The sequence below is a fragment of the Sphaerodactylus townsendi genome, linkage group LG06 (genome assembly GCF_021028975.2).
Source record: "Sphaerodactylus townsendi isolate TG3544 linkage group LG06, MPM_Stown_v2.3, whole genome shotgun sequence".
NCBI classification, from domain to species: Eukaryota; Metazoa; Chordata; class Lepidosauria; order Squamata; family Sphaerodactylidae; genus Sphaerodactylus; species Sphaerodactylus townsendi.
Genome location: NC_059430.1, coordinates 38689071 through 38707590, shown reverse-complemented (window position 1 = coordinate 38707590; position 18520 = coordinate 38689071). Strand labels below are relative to the sequence as shown.

Sequence of the window (18520 nt, the reverse complement as noted above, 5' to 3'; positions counted from 1 at the left end):
TGCGGTGCAGGCTTACTCTGGCAGAAGTACCCTCCCTGGGGCACATGCCATTGGAGGGGCACTTATGCTGGCCTAAGTGCGCCTGAGGGGCACATCTGGCTGCAGGGGAGCCCTGGAATGCCCACCTGCAACACCCAGCTCTCCACCGGTGCTTCCCTGCCCCCTGAGGTGTATCAGCAGGGGTGTAGCGAGGGCATTCCCGCAAGTGGAGCTGATCTTAGTCAGCTTCCACTGCCGGTTTAGCTCCCTTGTGCCACCTGAGCAGGGCTCAGACATATGCCACAATTTTTGTGGTGTATCTTCACTTCCCCCATGAGAGAGTTAAAGATAAGGTTTTTTAAAAACTTGGGGGACTTCCTGCGCCCCAGAAAAACCCTTTGGAGCAGGTGGGGCGGTGCCAGAGCGCTGCCATCCCCACCTGCATGACAACTCTGGGTTGGGCTGTTAGCTTCTTCATACTCTTGGCCCCTTCCGCACACGCAAAATAATGTGTTTTCAAACCACTTTCACAACTGTTTGCAAGTGGATTTTGCTATTCTGCACAGCTTCAAAGAGCACTAAAAGCAGTTTGAAAGTGCATTATTCTGCATGTGCGGAATGAGCCCTTGTCTCCTCATGTAATTTACTTTCCTAATTTACTTTCCTAATTTACTTAGGAAAATGGCAAAAGGAAAATGGCAAAAAGGCAAAATGGAAAATGGAAAATGGCAAAAGTAATATCTTCCTTTGGTATATGTTATGTTAGCATCTTAATATGGTACTGAGTGAAGGAGAGGAGGAGGAACGAGAATGGAGATGCTGCTGAACATATGGGTAGCATAAATGACCCTCATGGCATGATTTCATTAGGGATTCCTATGTCTTTCTACAGTGTTAAAAGAAGACGGGCTTTTCTTTGAGAGACATGCAGTTCTTTGGACGACTTATGAACACCTTTGGCAATGTCACCCACTTGTTCTCGAACCCTTATCGAGTGAAGGAGGTGCCCTTGGCGGAGTATGCGACTCGGACCCGTCTGAAATGGGAAGACAGGATAATTCTGTATGACAACACTTCTGCTCACTCCTGGGACTGCCTCTTAATTAACCCACAGAATCAAGTGGCTGCTTTCCGGTGAGTGTTCCAAGTCCCAGAAGTGATGTTACAAATGCACCTTTGGGGAGGAGAACACAACTGTAGAGGTAGGTTCTGAACCCATGAACCCATAGGTATGCAGGAGCGTAGCCGGGATCTCCTTTTGGGGGGATGACTCCAGACGCATGTCATCCAAGGGCAGCTGTCCCCAGAGGAACCTTTACATCTAAGGAAGGGCTGATTTGCCCTCTGTTCCATCCTTCTATCTAGGATGGTCTGCTGTAAGGCACACCTTTGTGGGTCTACCCTTGAAGATTACTCAGAAGTTTGAACTGGTGGAGAATGCTGCCTCTTGCTTGCTGTTGAATGTTGGGAGGCTGGATCATTTTCGCATTGGTTGCCAGTTAGCTTTTGGGTTCCATTTGAAAGTGCACAAGTCATGATCTAATAATCCCTGTAGTCTCTCTCGTATCCTGCCCTGTTCTTTGTGCCTACACTGGTTGAAGAGCACTCATACTCAGGGAGGAGCAGGACCTTTCTTGAGTAGCCCCAAAATTCTAGAACAGTCTCCTTAATGAGGGTAGGAGATTTCTTCTTCATTTTAAGCCTTTCAGTAAGGATGTCAAACTTGTCTGTCCAGCAAGCTTTTAATCGCTACAGTGGACATTCTGCTGAGGTGTTTTGGGGGTTTTTTTGGTTTGCTTTAGTTGTTTGTTGTGAAAGCTTGTTCTTTATTTGAATTTTCATTTGTGGTTCTGTGGTTTCATTGTGTGCCTTTTTAATATCGGTTATGCCAAATGTTGTCAAGGCAGAACATAAATGTTTTTAAACTAGTGCGATTTATTCCACAGGCTTTTTCAGCTAGATAATGAAGCAGATGCAATCCAACATTTTGACCTGTATGTAAAGCAGTTACGCCCGTTCTACGAGAGCTATCGAGAACCTTTGCCACTGGAGACCTTGCAGCAACTGACCGATTGTTTTCGCAGCCACCCCACCTGGTCCTTGGCTCATATAGCGGTCCAAGTTGGACTCCTCGAGAGCTTTCGGCACAATCGTATCCTGAGGTATGGTCCTGGAGCTGCTCCTAATAGGAATGGCAGGCAGTTTGTTGCTGGTATAGGAGTAAAAAGCACTGGACTCTGGATCTGTATTCCAGCTGTCTGAAGTGTTGGGTGTGGGCTTGGGGATCCAGGCTGAAGAGCTTGTTCAGCAGTTAGTTACAACAACAACAACAACAAACAAAGAACCTTTATTGGCATAACAACATTATATACACAGATCCACTTAACCAAGTAGAGGGCAACTAAAATAAATGTACAGGTAGAGAGTCTGATGTTCAGGATTTGCTCCTAAAGCTCTGAAAACTTTATATCACAAATCCAAAAGAGATTTAGGTGACTACATCGTTTGCATCTCACTACTGGGGACTTGTCCAACAGAAAGGTACAATCTTTTGCAAAGATCAGATGCATACTCTTTTTTTGAGTAGCAGGGGTGACAAGTATTTGACTCTGGGTACAATGTGTAAAGATGGACAATAAGTAAAATATGGTCTATAGAAGTCCAACACAATTCCACGTTGCATATGCATAGCCTTTGATGGTAAAAGGGTTTTAGTGAATCCTCTCCTGTTGATATCTGGCTGATGGAAGGGCATTGCTTAGCGGGCCAACATCAATTTGCTCTACAGAGCCTGGGCACAATTATCTAGGTGCAGAGTATTCGGGCCCCTTATTACCAATGTAGAGTGATACCCTAGAGGCTAAAGGAAGGGAACAAGTCCTGGGAAAGCCTTTTAGGAGTAGGATCTGATGTCATTCCTGGTCAAACCCAGCCCTTCTCTTCAGAACAGCAGATTCTAGTTCCCACTGGATTTAAAGACCTTGGCCGCAAAGCGTCACTGATAGTCTTCTAATCAGTAAATATGTCATTTAAATATTCTGTTCTGTGCATAATAAGAATCCTAGATAGATACAGTGGGGATAGGCATTTTTATAGAAACACTTGTTTCAAATGTAAACAGAAAAAAGAAAAAAACTTGATACTTCCAAATTGTGTGTGTAAGTTGAATTGTAGTTTGTCATATATAGTAGACTGCTAACGGAATATCCAGATTGAAGATGGCTGATCCACACTGAGGAGAAAGGAAGTTCAAGATTTGTTTCCTGCCTCCCTAAAGAAGGGTGGGAATCACACAATCAAGATGTCCTCCTGCCTCATTGGGAGAATCTGCACTCTCCCATGAAATCTTGCTGTCTGATCTTAGGACCGTCACTCTCTCTCAGCCACAGGGTTGTTGTGAGGGGAAAAATGTAGGAAAGGAGAATTATATAAGTCTCTTTGGGTTCCTTTTGAAAGAGAAAGATGTAGTAAGTGGAAACAAAGTTGTTTTTAATTTTTGTAGCGCAACTCTTAGAATGTCACACAGTCCCCTTTCTGTATATTCTTCATTACCAATTCCCTTTCTGGTCATACCTGAAAGCTAAATTTAGTATTATGAATAAAATATGTTAGTGGGGATAGGAAAGGGCTTACATGGTTTTTACACTTAACCGATAATGCCATCATTCTAGTAACAAAAGGATTATTCTAAATCACATATTCTGTCTATTTCTTTATATATGACTGGGGAGCTTTAAAATACCACAAGAAGTGATCAAGAGGGCATCTAGGGCTGACTTGCTGTGGCTGATACCAAGGAGAAGTTCTAGTATGAATCCATGTAGATGTTATTTTCAGTTTTGACACTTGGTAATAAATCACAACACTGAGCACCGAGCTTTTGGAACAGGCACTTATTCAGAGGGGAGAGGGATATATTAGATTCCAGTTAGTTTGGTACTCAGGCTTAATCTTGTCCATGGTATTCATTCCCATATTTTGCAGCTGCATAAACAGCAATGACGGTGAGGATGGCTGCACTCCCTTGCACTTAGCTTGTCAGAAAGGAGACATTGAGTGTCTGCGGGAGCTGGTGGAGGAATGCCACGCCCGGGTGGATCTCACAGACAAAAACGGAGACACTGTATTCCACTATGCTATCCAAGGGAATAACCCCAAGATCATAGAGGTGAGGCATGAGAATGAAGGTAACTTCCCCCCTACAGGAAGAAAGCCAGAGGGGAGCATACCATGTTATATTAGCAGAGGAAACGAGTACAGGACTTTCCCAGAGGCCGTTCCCCAAATGTGTCGATAGTATGGGACAGTTTTTATGTGCCAACTCAAAGGCATTATGGGAGATATCTGAGGTTCCAAACCTCATATTTGCCTCCTATTGCTAGTGGGTAGGGGGTTGAGCAGTGGGGAGTGCAGAACTCTTCCTCTGTCTCTTTGTTCTGTCCTGCAAATGACCCCCAAGCAGTTTAAAATCTGATTTCCATCTCTCTCACCCCCACCATTTGTCAGGCATTGAGGTGCAGGTGGAATTGGGCAAGGGAAAAAAGGACATTGACTCCCTTCAATGTTTCAGTCTTTCCCTTAAATTTATGTGGAAGGGGCAGTTCAAACAGAGTTATCTTTACTTCCAAGTAAGACATATGATAATTATTTGAGCCATGAAATATAACCAAATGGGGACCTGGTAACCGTTGAGAAGCTCTTCGTTCCAAGACAAGGCTATTCTATTGAGCTTGTACAGAAAGGTGATGAAGGGGAATCCCTGGCAACTCATCCATATTGGCTTAAATGGAAGAAAGGACTTGCTGATCACTGTTTCAAAAGATCTGTCGAAATGGGCTTGGTATAATATTCCCTTGACATCTATTGTGCATAATTCTGAATGGAACTTGTTTCGGTTTATTCCTAACACCATATAAAATACTCCCCCCATTTTATGCCAATAAAGGTTTACTACTACAACACCCTCCCCAAATCTATAATCTAGACCAGGGGTAGGGAACCTGCGGCTCTCCAGATGTTCAGGAACTACAATTCCCATCAGCCCCTACCAGCATGGCCATACCAGACAGAGGCTGATGGGAATTGTAGTTCCTGAACATCTGGAGAGCCGCAGGTTCCCTACCCCTGATCTAGACCATGCATAATTTTGAAGGTTCAAAAAGGAGCCATCAGGCTCTATGTATGTACATATGGATGGATGTATATATGGATGGATGTATGCAAGAAGAGACATCCATGATTGGAAGACAGTGATAAGTTTTGAATTTGAATTGTCAAGGGAGAAAATTGTTCTGATTTTTTTTAAAGTTGGGTTGAAACATGTGATCAAGAATGAGTTACAAACATCTTATGTGCCACAAGAATTTACATAGCTGTCAAAGCACCCAGGACTGATGAGTTTATTAAGAATACCTGTCAGAAAGCCGGAATGGTAAAGCGAATCAGTTATGTTCGATTATGAGATGGGGAGCAAAGATAATTTTTTTAAAAATGTGATAGCTTTCCCTTTATTTCTGTACTGTAAACATTGTGTATTTCGAATAATTCTTTCTTACCAACTTCACAAGCAGGAATCACAACTAAAATACTAATGGGGTTTGGAGGTCCAGTGATCTAGTGCTGCTATCAAATATTTTGTGACCTGCAAATTCATTTGTTGCTCTTTGTTACCTAACAACCATGAAGCATTGGCCTCCTCTAAAACAATATTGTTTCTAATCAGCTAATCAGGAAATATCAGCTAATCAGGAAATATCAGCTAATTTCTAATGTGTAAAAACTGAGGGCATTCAAGAAGAATATGATCAATAGTATCAATCCACAGACACATAATCTATCAGAAAATGATATTCCAAAGTTCCTTTCTGTTATAACTGCTGAAGGAAAGGCATTCAAACAGGCCAGCCTAAAAGTTCTTCTATATCACAGTACAGTTGAAGTACAAAAATATTATGGGATCTTCAACAGGAGATGTGTTCCAATAGCAAGAGATGAACAAACCCTGCTAGATCTTATAACAGTACTGTTATAATCCTGACTTTTCAAATGCCTTTTGATCAAGCAATACAAATCCCAACTCCCTAGTATATATGTAAAATTAAAAAGAGATATGATTTTGGCACACTAATCGCTTTCTTGGGCATGTGCTTTCCTTCTTGCATTTAACAAAGCATTAACTAATAGCATAGAAGAGCATTCCCTTCTGTAGAAGAACATGGAAAGGAGCTTTTAGGTTTGCCCCTACAAGAGGAAGAACAAAGAAAAGCTGTGCCATGCTTCTTTCCGAGGCACTAACATTGTCCAGTTGTTTCAGCTCCTGGGCAGAAGATCAACAGCTTCTTTGGACCATCTCAACAACCAAGGCCTAACCCCTATGCACTTAGCCTGCCAGCTGGGCAAGGATGAAGCTGTCATGTCGCTTTTGAAGGTCGAAGCCAAGGGCAGTACCTTGGGACCACTGGGCTTCCCCATCCACACTGCCATGAAGTACTCCCAAAAGAGGTAAGGTTGTTGGCTGGGGTCAGCGTGCTAGAAGGGAATTACTTCTAACATTAACACGCTTTATACCTGACACTCACAAAGTTGCCTTCTCCTGAATCAGACCATCGGTCCATCAAGGTCAGTATTGCCTATTCAGATTGGCAGTGGCTATGCAGGGTCTTAGGCAGAGGTCTTTCTCAGTGCCTCTTACCTGGTCCTTTTAACTGGAGATGCCAGGAATTGAACCGAGGACCATCTTCATGCAAAGCAGAGACTCTTCCGCTGAACTACAGTCCCTCCTTAAATTGTCATTTACACAATTTTAGTATTTTGTTAGTATTTAGAAGCCCCACATATGAATATGAGGCCCTAAACTGTAGCTTTATTTTAATTTATAACGAAGTAGGCTGCCAAGTAACAAACAGCCCCTTATGGTGTTTTCAAGATGAGAGATGAGCAGAGGTGGTTTGCCCGCGCCTGCTCTGCATAGCAACCCCAGTCTCCCTTGGTGGTCTCCTATCCAAAATACTAACCCTGGCCAGCCTTGCTTCGCTTCCAAGCTCTGAGATGGTCAGGCTAATCTGGACTACCCAGGTAGCCTTCTGAGATTCAGTGGCAGGAAGGGCCCACCACCAACCCATCCCCTCACTAAGAGTTTCATAGAATCATAGAGTTGGAAGAGACCCCAAGGGCCATCAAGTCCAACCCCCGGCAATGCAGGAACACACAGTTAGTTCAATACAGGCCAGCGATGTTGCTGAATACAAAAACCAAGGAAAAAAGTGGCAAAAAGCCATTGGATCGCAGATGTTCATTAAATTAGCCCGCTGTGTTTCATGTTAGCTTCATCAAGAGATTATTAATTTAAATGCCAAGAGATTATTAATTTAATAAAGATATGCTCTCTTTTATTGTGCTGTGGCCTTTTGCCTACTAGCTGACTGTGAGTGGCATTCCAGCCTTGTCAAGTGGATTTTACCAGATATTGCACATGCACTTTCAAGCCTGCCTTTGGAACCTTTAAGGGCTAGAAACGTGCTTTTTAAATTGAAGTCTGATATTCTCAGGATACTTAATTCTGCACCCAGTATTTTGTGGTGTGACTTGCAAATGCATACCATACAAACCGTCTCCTTTTCAGGGTGGGGAAAATCCATGGCATAGTTTTGAAGGTAAGAGGGAGAGACCAGGTACAGCAGAGCACAGGAAGATGGGCTGTCAAGAGATGGCAGGTGCAGGAATCAATAATGCAGTGAGACCTGTATGTAGGCTCCTTCCTGTGGCTAACATCCCATTTCTTGCCAGGGGTTCCAACTCTGGCGCCCCAGATGTTCATGGACTGCAATTCCCATCAGCACATGCCAGCATGGCCAACTCGTAGTCCATGAACATCTGGAGCACCAGAGTTGGACACCCTTGCTTTAAGGAGAGTAGCTGCCCAGAAATGGAAAGGGCTGTGTATGTTGGTCTTGGCAATATGGGCCCTAGCCTTTCACAGGTGCCAAAATTGGGCCTCAGGTATAGAGGGGAGTGGGCTAAAACTGAAGTTTTTCTCTTTGGGTTGAGCCTCTGTGTAGCTTACAAAGGCCTATGTGGCTCTAATTTTGGCATCAAACTGGTGAGCTTTAAATAGGCCTGACGGCTGGTACAGCTTCCCAGTTGTGTGAGGAAGCCTTGTGAGACAAGGCTCTTGGTCTGCAGCATCAGCATCACCTTGGCAGCTGTGCTGCTACAATCTGAGCCAAGGTGTCCCTCAGACAGCGAATGCTTCCCTGTCTTTGGAAATTTGGTAAAGAGCCCAGTTTGCAGGCCTTCGTCTCTTTCTGGCTTTGAAGACATGAGTGGGCAGGGAAAGGGAAACCATATAATCAGTACTTACCGCAGATCTGAAAGTCAATCTTAGAAGGCTCTTGACTTGTATCAGGGGAGGGTCAGCCTGCAAACTCAGACCTATTTTCTCAGGAGTCATGGACTGATCCTCATACTTGCTCCTTGTGCAGGTAGCCCAACTACTTGTTCAAGCTATCATGTTTCCTTCTTTGGAAATTCCTAGGGACTGCTTAATGGGTACTTTAAATGATCTCTGATCTGTTTACAGAATGTATGTACAGGAGTTTGTGTAGATGTTTTTGTCACATCCCTTCATTGCTTCCTGCCTTGTCCTTTTCCTTCCAGATGCGCCAAGGCCCTCCTTGATATGGATGTCCATCAGGTTCAGTACAAGGACCCACGACATGGAGCAACTCCCCTCCACTGGGCCAAGAATGCTGAGGTGCATAATTAAGAATGCCACCCTTGCAGAGGGAACGTTTACGTAACTATCTTGGCTCCCTGGAATCCTGCTCTCCCTACTAATTCTCCATTAGCTTGTGCACTCCAACACATGCCAGCTGGGTGGCCTTGGGATGATCCCAGTTCTTCGGAGCTCTCTCAGCTCCCCCCCCCCCCCACCGCCACTTCACAGGGTGTTTGTTGTTGGGGGTTGGGGAAGGGAAAGGAGTTTGTAAGCCCCTTTGAGTCTCCTGACAGGAGAGAAAGGGGGGATATAAACCCAAATTCTTCTTCTTGTGCCTTTTAAGCTATTCCCCCAGGATGTGTTTTTAACTGCCCCTAAGAGACAGTTTTGGGAAAAGCTGCAGCTGCTGGATTTCTGTTAAAAAGATCCAGGAATCCCTCTTCCGAAGTACAGTTGGTGGTTCTGTGCAAGGAGATCAGAAGTGGGTTGCCTTGCGTGAATTTTTACAAGTAGAATCTCTATGGTCCTCAAATGGCTACCAGAATTTGCAGGTTAAGAACACACACTCAAGATCTCTTAAGACAGGGGTGTCCAACTCTGGAGCTCCAGATGTTAATGGACTACGGTTCCCATCAGGCCCTGTCAGCATAGCCAATTTGGCCATTCTGGCAGGGGTTGATGGGAATCTTAGTCCATTTACATCTGGGGTGCCAGAGTTAGACACCCCTGTCTTAAGGCAAAGCGATATGCGTGAAGAGATCCAGAGTTGGCACTTTTGCTGGAAGAAAATTTGTGCTCTGCTTGATCAGAGAAAGGTCTACCTAAACCAGCATTCTTTGCAAGAATCCCAACAGATAGCAGGTGATAGGCAGCAATTAACCAGGGGTCTAGCTGTAGACAAGGATCTAGGAGTCATAGGTACATTCTTATTACATCCAACTCATTTAAGTGTGCACAGTAAATATTTGCCAGGCCATTGGGGTTGAGTCTCTGTCTCTTGTAAAGTCTTGGAGGTGGCTTATGGCCTTTCTTTTACTTCCTAGAAGCAACACCTCCGAGCTGTTTGGCAGGATGCCTCCTTCCCTGTGGACCTCCCCATGCTTACTGGGATTATTAGCTGGAGCCCCAGTCCTGAGAGCCTGTGACTTCTCAGGCTAGGCTGTTAATGAGGTGCAGGGCTTTTTTGTTGTTGGTGCCCTTTCTACAAAACTCCTTCTGAAAGGAGGCTCATTGGGGTTCTTCAGATTCTTTAAAGGCATTAAACACCTTTTGATCCAGCAGAGCATTTGGAGGACAATATCTGTAAGGCTTTGCCAACTGGTTTTGCCGCTGCTATTCTTACTGTGGTGCTTCATGGTTGGAGGTGGATTTCCGGCACCACATTTATCTTATGTAGTGCACTGCTTTACCCAGAAGCAGCACTTGGGGACACAAGGACAGTCCTGCCCATGACCTGATTGCACCTTGTTTACTTCCTTCTCTCTCTTTGTGGACCTAGATGGCTCAGCTACTTATAGAGTACGGCTGTGAAGTGAATACTCCTAGCATGACAGGGGAGTCAGCGTTGCATATTGCTGTTCAGCGGGGGCGCTTTGACTGTGCAATGGTGCTGTTGACGCACGGGGCTGAGACCAACACAAAAGGGAAGGATGGCAATACTCCGTTGCACCTGGCAATGAAGGTGGGCTTCTCCCAGGCTGATGCTGTTCTGGGACTGAGGGATGGGGGAGTCTGCCATGGGTGTTCCTTTCCTAAATTGCAAAGAGCATATGGAGGATAAGAGTTAGGTTTTTGAACCTGAGAGCCATCAGCAGGAAGGTCTTCCTGGCTTTCCCTTTTCCCACCAGCAGCTGTTTCCCACCATGGGAATGATTATTCCCATAGCTGAGGGACCCGCATGAAGTGTGTGTGTGTGTGTGGTTATGTTACATTTATACTCCGCCTTTTTCTGGAAGACTCAAGGCGGCTTACAATAAACAGCCCTGGCCAGAGGCAGAGCGCTCATAGGGACATGTGGGGTCACATGTCCTCAGGCACATGCCAGCAGATCACGTGCCCCCCCCCCCTAGCCCAGCCTGGCTGGGCCGCCAGATCAGGTAAGGGGGGTGGGGGTGGGGCTTGGCGGTGGGGGCCCAGAGCAGGTGTTGCCCCAGGCGCTATTCCCTCCCCCCCATCTCTGGCCCTGGACCAGGTGCAACTCCCTACCATCTGTGACCAGGGCCCTGCAAGACCTTAGTCAGTTCTGCAGGGCCTGCAAAATGGAGATGCTCCACTGGACCTTTGGTTGAGGCAGTCATAGTCCCTTTCCTACTTGCTGGTCTCCTAGTAGAATCCCCCCTCCTTTCCCTCCCCCAACTACTGTAGAAAACTGTTTTTGGGAATAGGTAGAATTTTTAAGGATATAACGGGACACTTGATGGGTACCCTGATGGAATCTTGATTCTTAGGGGCAACCATAGTTGAAATTTGGGGTACTGATCTTAATGTTTGTTGTGATCTTATTGCTTTTATGATTGTTGATTATATCTGAATTTGATTCATTTATGTTTTTTAAATACCGTATATACTCATGTATAAGTTGAATTTTTCAGCACATTTTTAATGCTGAAAAAGCTCCCCTCAACTTATATGTGGGTCATTAAATTTTTTGTTTGTTTTTACTTTGCTGGCCAGCAGGGGGGACAGTTTTTATGCTAGCAACACCAAAATTTCAAGAGGTACCCCTCAGAGACAGACCTCCTGATGATACCCAATAGCCAAGTTTGGTAAAAATTTGGTTCAGGGGTCCAAAGTTATGGACCCCCCCAAATGAGGTGCCCCCCATTCCCCATTGTTTTTTCAATGGGAGCTATTAGTAGATTGTCAGGGCTACCCTTTTTGAGGGGTCCATAACCTTGGACCCTCTGAACCAAACTTCACCAAACCTGGCTGGTCTCATCAGGAGAGTCTCTTTATGATACCAGCCAAGTTTGGTGAAGTTTGGGTCAGGGGATCCAAAGTTATTGACCCCCAAAGGGGATGCCCCATCCCCCATTGTTTACAATGGAAGCTAATAGTAGATTTTCCATTTCTGATAATATCCCTCTTAAAATCTAAGCTGGGTTACATTTGGACATACAGATGATGATGAGGAATCCAGTTTTGGAGGATTTTAACTCTTGTGTTTTAGCTTGGTTGCTGGTTGAGCTAAGGTTTTTGTACTTTTAAAGTTATTGTTGATACCATATTGTTCTTGTTGACCCCCTTTTCCACTTACAGAGCCAGTTTACTGTTTTCTTTGAAATAAATATTCAAAAACATTTAACCTACTGATGCCTCAATTGATGTAATTTTATTGGCATCTATTTTTAGTTTTGAAATTTACCAGCAGCTGCTGCATTTCCCACCCTCGACTTATACGCGAGTCAATAAGTTTTCCCAGTTTTTTGTGATAAAATTAGGTGCCTCGACTTATATGCGGGTCGACTTATACACGAGTATATACGGTATGTATGTAAGCCATTCTGAGCCCAGCCTTCAACTGGGAAATGGTGGGGTAATAAATTTAATAAAATATATAAAATAAATAAATCATAACTACATAGGTTGGTGGTCTGCAGGGGGTGGGGGATGAAATCACTGTTTCCCGCCTCTGGTACGAGCAGAGTGCTGGCAGAAGAGAGTGATTTCACCCTTTCCCCCACCGGTTCAGCCTCTGATCCCATGTCTGACAATAACTCCGTGCGGGTCCTGTAATCCCTGAAATAAATTTTCCTGGTGTTGGAAATGGCCGCTGGGGGGAGGGGAGAGAGATGGGCATCAGGGATCCTTGCGTGGACCTTGCAGGGTCAAGCATCTCATATCGTGTGTTATATTCCCAGCTTAAATGTTTGTTCCACTACACACAGACACACACGAAGCTGCTAGTGCTGAATCAGAACACTGGTCAATCAAGGTTAGTTTTGTCTACTCTAACTGACAGAGGCTCCCCAGACCTCAGGCAGTGTTTCATACTTTGCTGAAACCAATTTATACTTTTTCCAGATTTTTTCCCCCAAATTCCTTCCCCACCCACAGCTCAGTTTCTCTTCTCACCCAACAAGGCTTTCTGGGCCCAGGCTGTTAGGGTGGGGATGAGCTGCCGGATGGTCAAGAGAAAAGAGCGGGAGGCGGGCTGTGGAAGAAGGGAGCGCTGATGCCTCCCTTTCCTTGATGAGCTCTTTTCCTCCCCTTAGCAAGACCACCTGGATATGATCAAGGCCCTGGTAGTGTTTGGAGCAGTCGTGGATGTGCCTAATGACTTTGGGGAGACTCCAGGGTTGCTGGCAGCCAGGACAAGCAAAGGTGAGACGGCAGCTGTGGGGTTGGAGAAGGGAAAGTATGGGTTGTAGGGGGAAGGGAAATGGCTTTTACCCTTTGGCCACTGGGGTTTACATGTGGTGAGAATACTTTTGTGAGCAGGCCTTGGAGTCTCCTACGTGAGGGTACAAATTTGCTCTGTCTAATGAAGGTAACTGAGAATTGGAAGTTGGGACAGTCAAAACAACCCTCATAAAGTAGGGAGTGGGGGTCAGCCCCCCCCCCACTCCCGCAACACTGTAGTAGGTTGCTAAACTAGAGACAAGCACCTCCATCCATGGGTCCCTCGCGTGCAAACTGCAGGCAGGTACCTGGGACTGGGTTGGTTCTGCACTTGCAGAGGTGACTGTTTCTTTATTTAATCATTTTCTCTCTAACCCATGTGACATCCTCACCATGCAAAGGTGCCAACCGGAAAGTGCTCTTAGACCTGCTGAAAATTATAGGGACTGAATGCTGCCTCCCTCCCGGCACACCCACCCTTCATTTGGCAGCCACATCATCCTCATCAGTACCATCTACTTCCACCTTCCTGGAAAGACCACCACCACCCCCAAGGACCGCTAACTCAAACCTAGGTAACCTCCTTACCTAGCCCTGCAACTCTGTTTCTCTCTCTCGCTCTTGAAGGACCACCTCATCTATTAGGAAGTCCCAATGTGGAAGGCATTTTGCCAGTAAGACTGGACATAAATCCTGTGACGAGTGCACACAGGTTTTTCACTGTGTGGGCATTTCCTGGGAAGGAATGCCCATGTGGACACAGTGCTGGGATTCACCCTAAGTTCTTCTGCTCTCTGCTTTTCTTCCTGCTTCTCTTTCATGTCTTTGTTCGTTTGTTTTTTGATTTGGTGGTCAGCAGGAAGGGCTGCCAGATTCAGTAGAATCCAGGGCTCCCACCTCTTTCATAGTTATGTATGTAAGAAATCTTTGGTAGGTGTTGCCTTTTCTGTCACAAAATGGCAATGGTGGCAGAATTTGAACAGCAGGTAAAGGTGCAGGAATGCCTTGACTGAGGTGCGGTTAGCAGGAGACTTCGCAGTTCTTATAAGTTAAGGTCACTTTGACTAAATTTGGCCGTGGCAGTCGCAAAGAGCATAAGTTCTAGGCTCTCAGTTCTTCATGCCTTTCTCTTCCTATGCTACTAAATAGATACTTTGGTCTTTATTTTCATCCCTTGTCTTTCTAGGATTCCAGGATGTCATCCACATTTCTGCAGCTCTAAGTACCTTGCTGAAAGCACCAGATGTGACTGACTCTGCCGCTGAGAAGAAGAGGACGTAAGTGTGCAGGAGTCAATGAGACATCTTTCTGTGGTCTTCTGTGCTCAATGCTGACATATGTGACTCTGTCAGTCAGCCTGACAGGGATTATACACTGAATTTCTAGAGATGGAATAATCTCCTCCTCTGTCTTCTTCCCCCATGGCTAAAATCACATTTCCCCAGAGTTCTGCTCTCTTGCCTGGAGCATGGCATGGCTTTTGGCACTTGATTTCTTGACCAGGCATCTGAAGCTGGGAGCAGCAGTGTGGGTGACGGCCCTAAATGCTTTCCCCTTTTCTATTCCACAGACAAGACTGTCTCTTGAGCCTGGACGGCGGGGGTGTCCGGGGCCTGGTGCTAATCCAGTTTCTCATTGCAATAGAGAAAATTGCAGGGAAACCCATTCGAGAGCTCTTTGATTGGATAGCTGGGACTAGCACAGGGGGAATTCTGGCGCTGTCTGTTGCACAAGGTAAGCAGTACTGGAGCTACATGGGCTCATCGGTGGGGGTGAAAGTGTCTGTATCTGTTCTCAACTGTCTTGCCAGCCATGATAGAAATATTTGTTGCTTAATGAGTTTCTCCAGACACAGAGAGCACATGGGAAACTGCCTTACACTGTGTCTATCTGTCAAGGTGTAAGCAGGGGGAGAGGTGTAAAAATTGAATTAATAATAACAACAACAACTGGGGTGTTCTGTGGTTTCTGGGCTGTATGGCCATGTTCTAGTAGCATTTTCAGATCCTCTGAAGATGCCAGCCACAGATGCAGGCAAACGTCAGAAGAAAATGCTACTAGAACACGGCCATACAGCCTGGAAACCACGCAACATCCCAGTGATTCCGGCCATGAAAGCCTTCAACAATACAGTAACCACAACAATCAATACTACGCCAACACATTACAACTCCCTAGGCCTCTGGGGGAGTCTCGAATTGTAATGAAAGGCCGACAACCAGCTAAAGAACTGGCAGTTGTGATATTGAACAAAATTTAATAATAATAAATGGCCTGCATTGTCTGCTCTGACTAGCAGTGGATCTCCAGAGTCTCGGGCGGAGAGGTCTCTCACATCAGCTGTCGTTTGATGAGTCTGACTGGAGATTGCCAGGATTGAACCTCCTGCCTGCAAAGCAGATCCTCTCCCGTTGAGGCATAGACCCTGGCCAATCACAGGCTTGCCCAAATTCAGAGTTTGCTGTGCAGAATGATTCCAAAGGATGCTTCTTTGGGTATTGTTGCCCAGTTGCCACACAGTAGCCAACCTGTATGTGTGGAGATGCACCATCCAGTCCAGGGGTCTGCAACCTGTGGCTCTCCAGATGTAGCTGAATAGGATTTTGAACCTGCACCTCCAAGATCCTAGGCCAGCCCTTTGACTTCCACAGCACACCTGCTATAATGTCTGCCACTGTTTGCAACGCCCGGTGTGCTGTTGAAACTAAAAAACATGCCGTTTTGCTTGTCTCATCAGCCTTCCTTCTGTCCTGGTTGTACCCTTCTGCATTGCAGGGAAGCCTATGGATTACATGCGCTGCTTGTATTTCCGCATGAAAGATGAGGTGTTTCGAGGGTCTCGGCCCTACGAATCGGAACCCCTTGAGGAATTCCTGAAGAAGGAGTTTGGAGAATACACCAAAATGACAGATTTCAAGAAACCCAGGTGATGCCCAACTGGAGTTGTTCTGGCTGAGCATTTATCACGAGTGCCTTGCCCTTACTTTTTAACATCTTTTGCAGACATTTAGCTCTGTCAAGGGCAATATCTAGGCAAGTGGGGGAAATGTTGTCTCTCTGGCTCTCTTACAGGGTCATGTTGACAGCCACTCTGTGTGACCGGCAACCTGCCGAGCTCCACCTCTTTCGGAATTATAATCCACCAGAGGCTAAAGCCAAGTCCCGCTACAAGACAACAGCCTCATTCCCGGAACTGACCAAACCAGAAGGTAGATGCTCATGCCTCCAGAACCTGGGACCAAAGCAACTTGAGGGATTAGAGCAGGGATCTTCAAACTATGGCCCTCCAGATGTTCCTGGACTACAATTCCTATCAGCCCCTGCCAGCACAGCCAAGTGGTAGGGCTCATGGGAATTGTAGGCTCTGAACATCTGGAGGGCCATAGTTTGAAGACCCCTGGATTAGAGGAGGGCCATGCAGAAGGGAAGAATAGATACTTGCTTTTCCTCCAATATCAGCTGAACAATGTAGAACCAGATATTGCTCTTAAAAGGGCCATCAAAATGGCCAATGACCAGCTGCTCCAGGCAGTGCAGGAAGAGGGTGGTGATGAACTACCGCCCCTCTTGATCCAAGGCCATAGGAACAAGTGAGATGGGAGCCAGGATCAGATGTCAGGGGAGGAGGTGGACATTCCTGCCTCTTCCCCCTGGTACCAGAGCCCTTGTGTGGAAAACAGAGAGAACATATGTGAAGCACTGATGCTGTATATAAAAGCTAAGCAGTTGTGGTTACTGCCCTGGCTGGGAAAATTGCTCTTTCCCTTTCTTCCTTACAGATCAGGTGATGTGGCAGGCTGCTCGCTCCAGTGGAGCTGCTCCAACATATTTTCGACCTATTGGGCGGTTTCTGGATGGAGGATTGCTAGCTAACAACCCCACTTTGGCTGCCCTGACGGAGATCAATGACTACAACCAGTCTTTAATCCTAAAGGTGTGGATCCTTCCCATGGAGGCTTTTGTCAAAGCATTTCTCTAGGCACTCTAGGTGAAATCCTAGATCAGGATACATTTGGTAGTCTTCAAGGGGCTACAGGAATCCTTGCCGGTCTGCATGACAGCAGGCTAAAATCCAGTTCATAGACTGGCCTCTAAATCTTGCAGTCTGGCGTCTTTTCAGAATAAAACACTAAATGTCTGCACTCCATGTTATACAGTGCAGTTGGAAGCTGATTTATATCCCACTTTCCTACCCAGTCAGGGCCCAAAGCAGCTTTCAACATAGTTCTCCTTTCCTCGATTTTACTCTTATAACAACCAACTTTCAAGGTAGGTTACAGCGAGAGGGACTGATCCAGGGTCAGCCAGTGAGCTTCCATGGCAACTAGATATTCAAGCCGGAGTCTCCCAGATCCGAGGCTGACATTTGGACTGGTGTACTTTTATGTGAAGATTTCTAATTCTCACTTCTTGGTTATGGTACAGGATTTGAACATAAATTTGTCAAATGTGTTGGAAGAGCTGGCTTACACTGTCAAATCTATTCATGAAGTGGTTCCTCCAGGGACGCTGGAACAAATATAACAATTGTAGCTCATCCCTGCTTTCTTTCTAGGCATTAGGAATGGGTTCACTATTGCTAACCAAGGTATATCTCTCCTTCCTTCTAGGGTAAAGCTTATGAGGTGAAGAAGCTAAGCGTGGTAGTCTCCCTTGGAACAGGAAGGGCCCCTCAGGTTCCTGTGAGCTCCGTGGATGTTTTTCGCCCCTCCAACCCTTGGGAACTGGCAAGGACTGTCTACGGGGCCAAGGAGCTGGGCAAGTTGGTGGTGGATTGTGTGAGTATTCGATGGCAAAAGGATGGAACAGTGAAGTGGAGTTACCACGTGGGAATTCAGATGCTGACAGAAGCCTTCTCCATTTTAGGCAGGGGTCCCCAAACTATGGCCCGGGGGCCAAATGTGGCCCCCTGAAGGCATTTATCCGGCCCGCCAGGCATGGCGGCGATGGCTCCATTCACGTGCAGTGGGGGCTCCAGGGAGAGGAGGAATTGGCCTCCCTGGCGCAAGGGGCTCGCCCGCCCCACCACCAGCACAAAGGATCGGGGGAGCGAAGAGGGCGACTCCTCTTCAGTCGGTGGGGAGGGAAGCAAAGCGGGTGTGGATTTCCTGTCCCTGGATGCCCAGGACAGCCCTGAAGCTCGGGTGGGGGAATGAGAACAAACGTGCTTTTGAGAGGACAGGTGACTGTTGAGCCCCAGTCGGGGCAGGCTTTCTATCTCGAGGCTGGGGCAACAGATGTCGCGCTCCCCAAAACACACAGTCACCCACGACTGCTTGAGCGAACAGGGCACTGAATCCACCTGGATTCCCCAGCCCCGCAGCGCTTCCCGAGAACTGGCAGGGTCTCGCCATCTGCTTCTGCAAGGCTCGCATGGGAGGGTTTCCCACTGGGTTGTTGTGCTTGCAGTCGCTCGTCTGCCTTCAGGCGCCCCACAACCTGTGAATGGGGCCACACACCTCTGCTCAGTGCCCCTGCCAACAA

The 18520-nt window shown here is 46.4% G+C and overlaps 1 protein-coding gene across 3 annotated transcripts in view; it reads left to right on the top strand.

The window, feature by feature from the left end:
• PLA2G6 (phospholipase A2 group VI) overlaps positions 1–18520 on the top strand; it is a 30734-nt gene that overhangs the window by 5112 nt on the left and 7102 nt on the right. For 2 of the 3 annotated variants that reach the window (XM_048500891.1, XM_048500890.1), the window contains exons 2-15: positions 872–1113; positions 1926–2141; positions 3964–4147; positions 6293–6480; positions 8635–8731; positions 10194–10376; positions 12910–13018; positions 13438–13611; positions 14223–14313; positions 14607–14770; positions 15812–15962; positions 16109–16245; positions 16816–16970; positions 17647–17814. In XM_048500891.1, the coding sequence (XP_048356848.1) occupies positions 905–1113; positions 1926–2141; positions 3964–4147; positions 6293–6480; positions 8635–8731; positions 10194–10376; positions 12910–13018; positions 13438–13611; positions 14223–14313; positions 14607–14770; positions 15812–15962; positions 16109–16245; positions 16816–16970; positions 17647–17814 (2226 nt within the window). In that variant the 5' untranslated portion in view covers positions 872–904. The remainder of the gene's footprint in view (positions 1–871; positions 1114–1925; positions 2142–3963; positions 4148–6292; positions 6481–8634; positions 8732–10193; positions 10377–12909; positions 13019–13437; positions 13612–14222; positions 14314–14606; positions 14771–15811; positions 15963–16108; positions 16246–16815; positions 16971–17646; positions 17815–18520) is intronic. The other variant, XM_048500892.1, reaches the window with a different exon arrangement.